This window comes from Acanthochromis polyacanthus, chromosome 16, assembly GCF_021347895.1.
Source record: "Acanthochromis polyacanthus isolate Apoly-LR-REF ecotype Palm Island chromosome 16, KAUST_Apoly_ChrSc, whole genome shotgun sequence".
NCBI classification, from domain to species: domain Eukaryota; kingdom Metazoa; phylum Chordata; class Actinopteri; family Pomacentridae; genus Acanthochromis; species Acanthochromis polyacanthus.
The window spans coordinates 11,420,132-11,433,958 of record NC_067128.1 but is presented as its reverse complement, the minus strand read 5'-3'; the positions used below and the strand labels follow the sequence as shown (position 1 = coordinate 11,433,958).

At 42.7% G+C, this 13,827-nt stretch overlaps 1 protein-coding gene across 2 annotated transcripts; it reads left to right on the top strand.

Annotated features, from left to right (window-relative positions):
- The first annotated feature begins 733 nt into the window (after positions 1-733).
- On the top strand, positions 734-12,271 carry LOC110963894 (MAP/microtubule affinity-regulating kinase 3). Of its 2 annotated transcripts, XM_022212414.2 has the most exons (18): positions 736-1,304; positions 2,587-2,775; positions 2,862-2,915; positions 3,075-3,123; positions 3,916-3,981; positions 4,132-4,202; positions 4,378-4,434; positions 5,243-5,377; positions 6,573-6,674; positions 6,969-7,088; positions 7,178-7,277; positions 7,372-7,484; positions 7,564-7,690; positions 7,793-7,983; positions 8,661-8,758; positions 8,844-9,116; positions 9,499-9,543; positions 10,798-12,271. In XM_022212414.2, exons 1-18 carry the CDS (start codon positions 1,254-1,256, stop codon positions 11,165-11,167), a joined length of 2,211 nt encoding a protein of 736 aa, XP_022068106.1. In that variant the 5' UTR covers positions 736-1,253; the 3' UTR covers positions 11,168-12,271. The 2 variants fall into 2 exon arrangements, with proteins under 2 accessions (XP_022068107.1, XP_022068106.1); XM_022212415.2 differs by lacking the exon at positions 9,499-9,543 and having other exon boundaries at positions 734-1,304.
- Positions 12,272-13,827: the final 1,556 nt, after the last annotated feature.

Here is a 13,827-nt window from a genome sequence, read left to right as displayed (position 1 = left end):
TACCTCAATTCTGATCAGCTTCTATTTCCCTGACAATCAGCAATCCACGATAAAAGCACTAAAAGCAAATAAAATCACACAATAAAGGCAATAAAAACAAATAAAATCAGAAGTACACAATAAAGGCACTAAAAACAAATATTTGCATTGTAGCCTATACTAATGGGGTACATGCTTTATTACAGTATTATAGTGGTAAAAAAAAATGTTGATTATAACAGTATGTATATTTTAATACAGTATAATAGTGGTGTATATTGTTTACTATCACAGTGTATTTAACTCTATACAGCATTAACCTTGGTGTATATTGCTAATTACAATAGGGTGCATGCTTCAATACAGTATTATAATCACATAAAAATGTTGATTATAACGTTATGTATATTTTAATACAGCGAAATAATGGTGTTTGTTGACTACTAGCACAGTGTATCTAGTTTAATACAGTATTAAAGTAATGTATATTGTTACAATAATAGTATATTTCATTTAATGCGGTATTATGGTGGTGTATATAGTTTGCTGTCATAGTTTATGTATTTTAATACAGTATTATGGTGTGTATATTGTTTAATATCATAGTGTATATATTTTTATAGAATATTATTGTAGTGTTTATTGTATTATTTGTTTGTCTGTATCGTTTTTCGGTCATTCTGTCCAGTCACCCTAGCAACAACAAACGCCGCCGTCCGGTCTGATTAACCAATCGTCTTGCACGCTGTTCCTGGCGTCCAATATCGTCAGCGCGCTGGGCTGGGTTAGTCCTCCATCTTGGCTTAGGCTAGCGGAGCTGCTAACGGAGAGCCTCTCCGAAGAGGATGAGGAAAAGCTGAACGGACCGAACCGCAGCTGAGCTGACGAAACCCGGACTAGTTCATCGAGACGACCCTTACCATAGGCCAGGAGGCAGGCCTGGACTCTCGCTGGTCCCACAAACACGCACACCCGGTGCTGCCGGGCTGTTATCGGGCTAGCCGGCTAACTTAGCCAGCAAAGAGGAACTGTTGCTCAGGTTCCGTTTGGATCGATGTCGGTTAAAAACTGCCGGAAAAGAAGTCGTGCCGAGCCGAACCGGGCCAGATAACCCTCCAGCCCTGTAGTCGGGACTGGAGCCAGTGATGCCGGGTGGTAACCTGCTCAGGTAAACCCGACCTGAAGTTCAAGCAGCTCTCAGACAGCTCAGACAGGTGTTCCAGGGCGGAAAGGCGGCTTCATGACCGAACCTCTTTCACACTGACCCGGGTAACATGTCCACCAGGACCCCTCTGCCCACTGTCAACGAGCGGGACGCCGAAAATGTAAGTGTGATCTGCTGCTTTGACTCTTGTTCTGCGTTCGTCGGTCACCTCATAAGTATGTAGTAAAGTTAAGTCTGCCGTAACATACAAGACGAGTTAAAAATATTCTTCCATTGAATTCATGTTGACTAAATCTCCCTCAAATCAAGATCCAGAGTAACACCTCTTTAAGCTTTATGTCCAGGTGTGGGCCTTGAAGTGTTTTTTTCAGGTTAGGAAGAAGATTCCAGGTGTCCTGGAATGTAGTGCACTGTTACTATTGTGGGTCCCCACAGTCCTGGTAACACCGAGGGCCACCGAGAAAAGTCCTATCATCCTTAGAGCGGTTCCCCGTGTTCTCAAGGAGGCTTTAGATCAAAAATGTATTAACTTTCTCTGCCTGAGACGCTCAGAGGCTTTTTTTTTTTTTTTAAAAAAGGTTTTTGGGTGAATTCCATTTCCACTGATAAATGCAGGGTCATTAAAGAAATTTGTCCTGGCACATAATATGTGGCTGCTGGGGTTTTCAAGGACCACTGAGACAAATCCAGACTTTCTCAGGAAGGTTCCAGGTGATATCGGCAAGAGGTTCCACACGACAGATTTCAGTGGACCTTTGAGTGGTTCCAATAATCCTTGAAAAGGTTTGTGGGGTCTTGTGGAGATATCAGCGTTCCAGGAAGATATTACAGAAGTTCCAGGTGGTAGATTTGATGCGAAAGTTCTATGAATGCTGTGGGTGGGTTCAGACATCCTTAAAGATGCTTCAAATACTCTTGAAAAGTTTTGAGGGAATCTTAGAGTTTGTTAACTATCCTAGAACAGGTTCCAGCAAATATTTAGAAACATTAAATGCATGTTGACAGGACTACAGACACAGGAATGTTTGAAGAGGTTCTAGGTGGTCTTGTTACTTTTTGAAAATCTTTAAGAGGATCTCAGGAGTTGTCGAGGAGAGGTTCAAATGGTGCTGAGAAGTTCTGTAGGGTCACTGATCATGTCTTAGAGGTATGAAGATTTCAGTTGTCTTGATTTCAGTTGTCTTGAAAGATGTTGCAGTGATCCTATAGTCTATCCAAGACATTTCTAATGACGATTGAAATAATACTTGTTCAGGTCCTGATGTTGTAATTAGTGAGTGTATTTTTTTTAAAAGGGAAAATGGAGGAAAGGGTGTGGAATAAAGACTCGTGCTTTGTTTTCAGTGGACCAAACACCAGACTTTGTGTCCTGATTAGCAAGTGTAATTATTTTTAACATGTTTGTTGTTAAACTGATAATATGTGTCTGTTTCTTTTCCCAGCATGCCTCAGCAGATGATAGGCGTGGTGAGGTGTTGTCCCGCTCCGTTCGCTCTGCTCGCTGTAAAAACTCTTCTGCGTCCACCGGAGACGAGGCGCCACACGTTGGAAACTACCGGCTGCTGAAAACTATTGGGAAGGGCAACTTTGCTAAAGTAAAGCTGGCTCGACACATCCTGACGGGACGAGAGGTGAACTGCAGACAGAAAGGCTGCTGGGAGATATTACTGATACACCCACGTATACTGAGTATTGATCGTCTGCATCTCCTTAACAGGTGGCCATCAAGATCATTGATAAGACCCAGCTGAACCCCACCAGCCTGCAGAAGGTGAGACTCAGTTGGGAAAATAGAACATAATAACACATCTTGTAAAATGTTACGGTCTTCCACATAATCAGTACTTAGACTGATACAGTACACATCCAGCCTGGGAACAGTCACCACATCAGAGTAACAATCCTGCTGTGTTTTCTCTTTGTTTATCAGCTTTTTAGAGAGGTCAAAATAATGAAGATCTTAAATCACCCCAACATCGGTAAGTAAAACTGACCTCAGATCAGCTGACAGTTACCGTTAACCATGCAGTCACATTGATTTGATTCATTTTTGATCAGTCACTTCTTGATTCTCCACATTGAGTTTATTGCAGCTGATTGTGTTTAGGACCAATGTGTGTATTCAGGGGGATCATTTGTCAGAAATGGAATCTAGAATTCATAATAATGCTTTAGTAGTACAAATTTAGGGGCATAAATGAACAGTATACCCACTTCTCCAAGCACCAGTACATCGCTGATTACAATCACTTTTAACTCTTTTCGTTAGCTTCATTCTTGTATATATTGTACATATTATTTTTTATTATAATTATTATCATTACTGTACATATGATTAGTGCTGCTCTGAAAGATGCTTGCTGCTGTAACACTGGAAATTTCCCCCTGATGTGGGGAGAAATAAAGGATCATCCCAGCCTATCTTAGCTTAGAATGAACCTGTCCTATTTGCAGTAGACAGTGCTTCTTGTCCACAGAACCCACCACATTGCACTGCCATGTTTCTCCAGTAGCCTAGATGGGACACGCCTTTTGTGTTTTTACAATGAAGTGCGGCCACTGTAATCCTCCTACATGCTTGGAAACGGAAGGTTGAGGGAGCTCGTTGCAGTCTGCATTCTCACCGATAGATGCCCCTAAATCTTTCACACTCGTCCTTTAACATATTTCAGGTTCTTGAAAGCTAGCATATGTTGACTGATTAGGATGTTAATGTACTTGGCCTGAAAACAGAGCATTTAAATCTGAACATGTGTCGCCTGTGTGTGCAGTGAAACTGTTCGAGGTTATCGAGACAGAGAAGACGCTGTACTTGGTGATGGAGTACGCCAGCGGAGGTCAGTCATCTGTACACTAGACCCAAACATGAAACATTTTAAATTAAGCTGTGTCGATGTGGAGTGAGACCAGGACAGGCAGGATTGTTAACATGACTTCTGAACAGATGACCTTCATTTGTCTTGTGTGTGTTAAATGTGTGTGCGCAGGTGAAGTGTTTGACTACCTCGTAGCTCATGGGAGGATGAAGGAGAAGGAGGCCAGAGCTAAATTTAGACAGGTAACACACACATGTGCACATACACACTCTGCTGTTACCGTGGTGACTTGCTAGAGTTACAGTACCTGCATCCCATAATACAGCAGTGGAATAGGTCAGTTTCACCTTTTCTGCCTGGATCAGGCAACAAAACTGAATCCCCGAACACTTTGTCTGTCTGCCTTTCTCTCCACAGATTGTGTCTGCAGTTCAGTACTGCCATCAGAAGCACATAGTTCACCGTGACCTTAAGGTAACTTACAGTTAATTCTAACACATCATGACCATACATGCAGTATGCAGCTGATTAGATGTTGGAAACCTTTCTCTAAGATTCTGCTTGAAATTCACATGATTCATTACATTTTTTCTGTAGCACATTCATGCTGCCCATCTCCTGTTGTATCGCATTCCAAGAATATTTTACTGGATTCAGATTAGGGATGTGAATGTTTCATCAACTAAACGATTAAACTTTGCTATCCATAGACTGTTTGATCATTTTAACAGACTTTATCGAACTTTAGCTTTGTGTTTAACCTACTGCAAGCAGCCATTGCAAGACAGTAAACTATGGCCATAAACAGTTGGACATGATCAGCAACAGCACTTTGACAGGCTGTGGCATTCAGACCACGATTGATAAGGGACCCAACATTCCCCACCCCATTACAGCAGCAGCAGCAGCAGCAGCAGCATGGACTGTTGACACCTGATCTGTTAACTTGTGTTTTTGACTCTGGCTGACAGTGCTGGTGAGCCTGCACCCACTACAGCCTCACATTTCTGTTCTTGGCTCACAGGTCAGGTGATACCAGTCTGCCCTCTTGCCTCTCTCATCAAAAAAGAGTTTCTTTATGGGATGGCTTTTGTGTTTTACCACTTTTCAACTATCAGGCCACACCTAAATGCGCTATGATCACATTTCACCTCATCCTGATGTTTGATGTAAACATTAACAGCTGACACATGACTGGCTGATTGGACAGGAGTTCCTTAAAGTGCTTAGTGAGTGTATATATGCTACTGTTGGATTCATACTTGTCTCTCCCCTTCTGCAGGCAGAGAACCTCCTCCTGGATGCAGACATGAATATTAAAATAGCGGACTTTGGCTTCAGTAATGAGTTCACTGTCGGAGGGAAACTGGACACTTTCTGTGGGTCTCCTCCCTACGCTGCTCCTGAACTCTTCCAGGTAAACAGGAAGATGCTACAATCACAACATAACAAGTGATGCCATATATAACCAGATTCATTTCATGTTTCCATACAGCAGTCTTTTATACCATGTGAAATTGTACTGTCCATTTGGAGATAGGTCGTATTTATCAGTGTAGACTCAAGTCTTCAGAAACCTGCTTTAGAGGAGAAAGAGCCTTTCATTTTTAGGTTTTTATAAAACATGACAGGCTCTCTGCTTTAGGATTGATCACTTGACTGATTATGTGTCTGTTGCATGTTGCCTGTTATGGATTTAGCTTGTGAAATGTAAACCTTAATGACAAGAAATCCGCCCGTTTCCAGTCAGCCACCCTAACACCTGAACACCATGTGCTGTGACTTAATGTGTGAAAACCAGAAGTTAAAATGTGCATTCAAAAGTAACACAGACTGAAACGTGAAACTACAAACAGAAAAGGAGAAACCATGTTTTAATAACATAGATCAGTAGCCACAGCAGCTACTGTTTGTTCTGCAGTCAGATATTCATTCCATTTAGCTGTCCCATCTGCTGAATGGAGTACAGTGAAAAAGAGTCTGAAGTAAACCCGCATCAGAAGGTTTACAGCAGAACTCAGCCAGCAGCCTGTCTGTGTCTAAAGCTCTTAAAACACTGAGCTCACTTCTCTCACTAAATCCATAGAGGATGTCAGAAGGCTTAAATATTCTATAAACCCCACAGAGAACCCTTTGTCTTTGTCTACTGTGCAAGAGCAACATTAGTTGCAGCTCTTGTGTTGCTGTGGGCTGCCAGATTATACACTTACAGATTCAGGTTGCCCTGCAGGAGTCGATTCAGAGTTTCAGTCATCAGAGTTGCAGCAAACACTGCTACTACCGCTGCAGCTGAGAATAAAGCGAGCCTTGATGGTTGCTCAGTTGGAGCAAAACCTTTTCTGCATATCTAGGTCTAGCTCGTGTTAACTTAGTGATTGTATCATGCTGAATTATTGTTAATACTGCCAGGAAGTACAGAATGAGCTACTGATTAAAAATGTATGTAGATAATAAACTATTGGCACTGCTGGTTTCCCACCATTCTTTTCCTGATATGAATGCAAGAAGGTCTTACATTTCTCTCTGTGTGGTAGTAGCAAGGTGTAACATTTTCCTTAATGAAACTACAAACCCCTTAAATGTGCGAATTTGTGACTGGTTGTGTATTTCAGGGCAAGAAGTATGATGGTCCAGAGGTGGACGTGTGGAGTCTGGGAGTGATCCTCTACACTCTGGTCAGTGGATCTCTGCCGTTTGATGGACAGAACCTCAAGGTCAGTAGCACACAGCCAGATAGTTTAGCATGTCCTCTGTTCAGTAACATGTGGAGTTCTTCTGATCTGTCTGTCTGTAGAGATGTAAAGGAAAAGCCCAACAAGTCCAGGACATGTTTAGCCTACCTTAGCACAAAGACTGGAAACCAAGAGAAATTGCTCGCTACATCAACAACTGAACGTCTGCAATTTAGATGAGGATTTCCGGAACACTTGCATTGCTTCTTTAAAATAAAGGCGGGTCTGGTTTCCGTGGTCCAGCAGTGAGTCTCATGTTTGGGTTTTTGTCTACAGGAGCTGAGAGAGCGGGTGCTACGAGGTAAATATCGTATTCCTTTCTACATGTCAACTGACTGTGAGAACCTGCTGAAACGTTTCCTGGTGCTGAACCCGGGGAAGAGGGGAACTCTGGAGGTGAGAACATAGGATAATATATCAACAATGTGTCAGTGTATTGGTTTTAGTGGTGTTACCTGGACATTAACTCAATGTTTCGTCTTCAGCAAATCATGAAGGATCGCTGGATCAACAGTGGCTCTGATGAAGACGAGCTGAAGCCCTTCACAGATCCAGAGCTGGACATCAGAGACCAGAAGAGAATCGGTACACAATAAACACACACACACAGAAAGCACACACACATGCATGATGCTGCAACAGTGTGTCTTAACGTGCGTTGATGTTGTTTGTGGGTCAGACCTGATGGTGGGGATGGGTTACTCCAGAGACGAGATCAACGATTCACTGGCCAAGATGAAGTATGATGACATCACTGCCACCTACCTTCTGCTGGGACGCAAGACTGCTGAGGTGAGAGGTTACCACGGTAACCACAGGTGAAGCTAGCAGACACTGACAAGACTAACCATTGTTTTGTTTTTTTGTTCAGGTGGAGGTAGGCGACTCGTCCTCCTCTCTGCTCAAGCCACGTCCATCCAGCAGCAGCCAGTCTCCTGCTCACCTCCTCACTCAGCGCTCCTCCACCTCCTCCAAACAGAGGAGGTACAGCGACCAAGGTACACACCAGGACAGGAACCAGGGTTTGATGCACGTTACACTAACAGACTGTATGTATGAGAGTCACTAACCCGTCATTCTCCTCTCCTCCATGTGTCCAGTCTCCGCAGCTGCTCCTCATCCCAGGAGGAATCAGGCTGCAGCATCAGCAGAGGGGGAGGCGAAGCAGGAGGGGGGAGGTCAGAACAAAAAGACCAGTCCTGTGGAGGCGGGCAGTCCTCTGCTGGGGAACGCTAACAACCCCAATGTGTCCGACATCCCCGAGCGCAGGAAGGCATCAGCCACTCCCACTGTGAGTGTACCTGTCAGTAAGGTGAACACAGGTGTGAGAGCAGACTGTTGTCCTAGAAACGCAGAGAGAGAAGCAAAAATTGTCACCTAGACCGAGTCTAAATGACATTGCCACTACACAAAATTATGGGATGAAATTGCCATCTGAAAATCTGTTCATGCTTTCTGCGTCCATGTGCAGAGACCAGTGCGGAGTTGGAAAGTAGACAGTGGATCCACGTGCAGTTCTATTCATGCTGCAATGTGTTGTTGATGTGATTACTCCTGAGGTGTGTCGAGTAAAGAGGGTTGACAATGCACGGGATTTCTGAAGAATTTGAATGGAATTAAATGGAAAGCATGTGCAAATCAGAACATCTTCAAAGAGCCGCATTGACAACTTGAATTACAGCTCTTGTAAATATGAATTATAAAGGTGTGTATGGCAGAGTATCTCTTCAAAGGCTCTTGTTTTCCTGGTACGTGTAGACTCAGAGTACTGGCAGTGTGGACAGTCACAAATGTTGGGCTGCAGATGAACATCTGTAGAGGAGTCCACACAGACCCTTGCGGACTTAAATGAATTACAAAATGTACGTCACATGTACCCTTGCAAACACAGAATGCATGAGTTGAACTAAGTGGCAAAACTACAATGATCCCCCAGATCCAATCCGACTAACTAGTTCTGTGTCACAGGTTGGATCGTCCAGCATGACGAGGAGGAACACATATGTTTGCAGTGAGAGGAACTCCACAGATCGCCACTCTGTGGTCCACAACGGCAAAGAGAACAGGTAGAGTCCACCAGCTGATTCATACCAGGTAAACCACTGATTCACAGATTCACCAGTAACCCCCTGTCTGCCCACATCCCCACAGCTCAGCGACCACACCCACTCAGAGGTCTGCAGGTGGAGCCTCCACCCACAGTGTCAGCAGTGGAGCCACGCCTCCTGACCGGCTGCGGTTCCCTCGGGGGACAGCGAGTCGCAGCACCTTCCATGGAGGTCAACTCCGAGAGAGACGCACTGCCACCTACAATGGCCCTCCTGCCTCCCCCAGCCTGTCACACGATGCCACCCCCCTCGCCCAAACACGGGCCAGAGGCTCCACCAACCTGTTCTCCAAACTGACCTCCAAACTTACACGCAGGTACGCCAGAGCAAGGAATACTTTCACCTATCTGTCTGATGGCAGGTAGACAGGTGGAACATCAGGTCTGGCTGTTGTAAATAAACATGGTGTCAGTTTGGACCAGCATCACATCCATATAAATTTGAAACGAATCTGAGAGCAAAACCAGAATACTTCTGTTCCCTTCTGCTGCTATGGTATCTGATTCTCCATCTGCTAATCAATACTGAAACTGATACTTTGCTTCCTTCATTCCTTCTCTGCATTCTTTCCTGTGTCTCACCTGCAATCTTTCCTTTTATTCTTCCTTCCCTTCTCGTGTCTTCTTTCTTGCTTCCTTCCACTCTTGGGTCTTTCTGTTGTTCCTTCCCTTCTTCCCTCCTCGTGTCCTTGCTGTCAGAGGGGTGTCAGAGGTTGAGAGAAATGGCAGACCTGAAGGGTCCAGGTGAGTCTAAAAGGATTTTGCTTTGTGAAGCTTAATGTCAGTAATTTTATAATTATTTTATTATTATTAGATTGGAAGGTTGGTGGGAAGTACACTAACTGGCCAATCAGAGAGCAGTATTAGTTTGTCAGCGCTGGTGTGAACAGACAGCTGAATTATCAGTCTGGTGGAGTTCCTTTTAATTACATGGTTTTGTCAGGGATTGTTCCAATGCAGAGGCTTAATCCAACTTCTTGTCATTGGTTGAAAACAACAAACTAAAACCTAATTGAACACTCTGCAACACAAAACCGACCTGCTGGGTTTGAAATGCGTTATCTTTTGAAGATCACTGAAATGAAGCCATTTATCACCGCCAGAAAGAATTGCCAGACTTTAAACACTGCAATAGTACATGTACTAATCCTGTGTTATGTGCTATTCTAATGATAAAAAAAAATACCAAAACTAACCTTAGAATTGTGATATTTCATCAAAATAATTATCTACTCGTCTCATTTAAAAACTCAGCAAGATTAAACCATTTGTACCAGATCTTGTGGAAAGGGGAAACAAATCTGCACTCCTTTCCATGAAGCCATGATTGGCCAAGCTACAACCAATAATCGTGACAAACCTGTCAATATTTGGCTGAACTGCAGGCTCTGTTTCAGCTCAGAGAAGACAAGTTTAGAGGCAAATTAGACAGACTGAGAGAAAAACAAAAAACGCTTGATCAGAAAAATAAAGGCTGCACGACTCTAAACCTGTATACAGAGAAGCTAGTTGTTAGGAGATACATTCAGCATGTTTATTTCTAGAGTTGATTTGGATGTTCTGTGAAATCGCCTAGCTGGTAGCAGGTATAAAATGCCTCTAGCATGCAGAACTGGATCTTGGTAAGACCTGTGGACACTTGGAATAATGTAGTGTAGATTGATTATAGTTTTTTTTCCAAGTTTTGTAAAATAAATATAACTTTTTTTGGTTTATGGCATTATTTCTGTGTTCTCTCTACTTTTAGTCATGGTTGTGCTGTTTCTGTAGAGGTACTAGACTTTATATTGCAGTAAAAATAAGCTTACAGTGAGTAAAAATTTGGCAGGAGCAAACGAAAAAGCCAGAAAGTTTTGGGGGTTCAGAGGGTTACAAGACAAATGAGCTTCTGGACACCAGCCTGAGAGGACAGACCTGCTGTTAGATGCTCTTCCAGTTTGAAGAAAGGTGACTGTGGACGACTACACCCTGATTTTTGTTTGTCTTCTCTTTCTCCAGTCGTAACGTGTCATCCGATCAGAAGGAGGAGCCCGGTTCTCCTGCTACTCCCCAGCTGAAGGAGTCGAAGCCTCGCTCGCTCAGGTTCACCTGGAGCATGAAGACCACGTCCTCCATGGAGCCTCTGGACATGATGAGGGAGATCAGGAAAGTCCTGGACGCCAACAACTGTGACTACGAGCAACGCGAGCGCTTCCTGCTGCTCTGCGTCCATGGAGACGGACACGCCGACAGCCTCGTCCAATGGGAGATGGAGGTGTGCAAGCTGCCCCGCCTCTCGCTCAACGGAGTCCGCTTTAAAAGGATTTCAGGAACGTCCATCGCCTTCAAGAACATTGCCTCCAAGATCGCCAATGAGCTCAAACTGTAGACAAACAGGTACAGAGACAGATGGAGAGACAGACAGGTGGAGACAGAGAAAGATGGAAACAGACAGGAGAGAGACAGGTAGGGACTGATGGAGGGAGGAAGACGGTGAGAGACGGGTGAAGGTGGAGACAGACAGAAAGACACCGGTATGTAGACAGACAGCTAGTTTGAAAGTTTTCCAGTTTCTTGCGTTGATTTAAATAAGCATCTGCAGGAACTAACAGAGTGATGTTGAACTGATTTGGTTGATATTTGGTTAATTGATTATCAGTTGATCAGCAAACAGTAAAAATGTCCAAACTGATGTCTTCAAGCATCTTGTTTTCTCCAAAACACAAAGAGGAGTAGTTGACTGAGTCAGAACCCAGAGGCTGGAACTGACTTATTTGATATTTTTACTTTAAAAATGACTTGAATAATAAATTGATGACTTGATTAACAGTTATTGATTAGTTTTCTGTGTCGCCTGGCTGCTGGCAGGAGTCTTATGTTGGTTTAAATAATCCATGTCAGTGTAGAGGGAAACTGATCAATGTACACAATAACTGGAGATGATCAGCAATGTGCTGCAGAAGAACTTCCTTCACCGTTCTATTTTTCTGCTCTGTCTGCTGATTGGACACTAGTATTGACTGATTACTGGTTATTGATGATGCAGCCTGCTCTTCTTCTGCTGATGATGATGTCACTGTCTGTTTCTCTGTCTGTCTGTACGGGGTTTCCCTCACCTCCTCTCAGCACAACAAACGCACCTCCATATAGTTTCTGAATGAATGGACATGACTGACTCCTGCAAGGGATGGTGGGACTTAAAGTTCAGTGTTGTCAAAAGGAGACACAGGAACTGTTCTGCTGTCATTTACATTTGTTTCATTTTGAGCCTCTGCAGCGACTGTCCTGCAAGTGTTTTGGCCCCGCCCACAGGAGGATAGTGGGCGGTGTCATGTGGAGAGTGAGTCCATGTTTGTGTGTAAATAGTTTCTCACCTTATTTTCATGTTGATTTGTTTTGTACGTGTGAGCAGTCAGCTGGCCAACAGCTGGTTGTTGATGTTTGTTGACTGGACCTCAGGTTCACCTGTGTCTCATTAAACATCTTGAATGCAGCACGGATTTATGTCAGGCTCTCTGGAAAACGCTGGTTTTCTCAGTTTGTACGGTCACATGAAGGTGTTGGAATACACTGGAAAAAATGCCCCTCTCAAAACAAGAAAAAAACTTATTTCAAAGAACTTTTACCTTGAAATAAATGAAAAAAATCTGCTAATAGACAAAGTTAAAAATGGCTTGGTAAGATTTCTTGAAATAAGATATGATATTTAGAATCTTGAGATCTTAAAATTAGCTGGGGAAACTTATTTTAAGCTCTTTTACCAGGATTGTCAAGCTTAGGTGTCTTAACCTTCCTGTTGTCCTCATTTACGGGCACCAAAAAATATTGTTTCGTTGTCTGAAAAAAATCCAAAAATTCCCCAATTTTATAAAGAAATTTGCAAAATCTTCAGCAAGAAAATTCCTTAAAAGTTTCCCTTAAAAATTTTATTTGGAAAAAAATCCCCAAATTTGGCAAGAAATAAAATTTTAAAAATAAAAAATATATAACAATTGTAAATATTTTCAAAAAATAAAAATCTCCCAAAAAGCCAGAATATTTTCTTTAAGAGCATTCACATAAAAAATCAGCCAAATTCCAGTGAATTTCGCTGGATTTTGGCTGTTGTTTTTTTTTAAAATGTGAATGTTCTTAAGAAGCATTTTCACCATTTTTTTTTCCACCAAAAAAATGTTCAAAAATTTATAAAATGTGGACATCAGAAATTTCACAGTGAATTTTTTTTCTTCACATTTTCAAACTTTAAAATGGGTCAATTTTGACCTGCAGGACAACAAGGGTTAAATTTATTTTGAGTTTTCTTGTAAAATTCAACTCGAAACAAGATCATTTCAAGATTGTTTGACTTAAGATATTTCAGATGCATCGTCTAAAAACATCTTGCTGAAATGTCATTTAAGTGAATTTAGCTTGTGGTTAGATGGCATCTAGGGGTGAACCTGGGATGCTAGGATCCACTGCTGAACCTTCTGTAGGTGTCGTGGGCCTATCAGCAAAACTCAGATGAAGGACGGCACCCATTTGATGACCCTGAGAATGCTCCCATTCACTTTACCATCCCACAGAGTCTTAGTGTCTCATGTATGCAAGAAGGGATATCAGCATCTAGTCCTTCACACCATAGTGAAAGGTTTTTGACTCTCTTTCTCTGAATAACGGTGCTGGGACTTCAACAAACCTCTAAAACCCAGAATGAAAATTGTCGTTGAACTGATGTCACCCGGAAGTCAACAGAGTTTCATTCACAAACCTGAAATGTTGCAAAGAGGAGCTGGATTCACAAAGGACCTGATCAGTGATGGATGCCATTTCAAACATTTTAGATGGTTTACAAACCAATTTTAACACGAGGTTAATTTAAAGGTCTCACAGATGTGTCTCAGACTCAGGAGCTGCTTTGTGAAAAGGATTCAGAGCTTTCCTTTAGTCTCAGGATGTTTGGTGAATCCAGCTGCTGAAGCTGTCAAACACAGATTTGATTTTAGCTCTTTTGTTTACCAGGTTTACTATGAGCTAAAGATCTACAGACTTGTAAAGATCCATTAGAAC

Excerpts from the sequence above, each read along its gene's own strand:
- LOC110963894 (XM_022212414.2), top strand. The coding sequence starts at position 1,254 with ATGTCCACCAGGACCCCTCTGCCCACTGTCAACGAGCGGGACGCCGAA. Across the intron at positions 7,089-7,177 it reads GGAAGAGGGGAACTCTGGAG|CAAATCATGAAGGATCGCTG; the intron begins GTGAGAACATAG and ends TTTCGTCTTCAG. Across the intron at positions 7,691-7,792 it reads GAGGAGGTACAGCGACCAAG|TCTCCGCAGCTGCTCCTCAT; the intron begins GTACACACCAGG and ends CCATGTGTCCAG.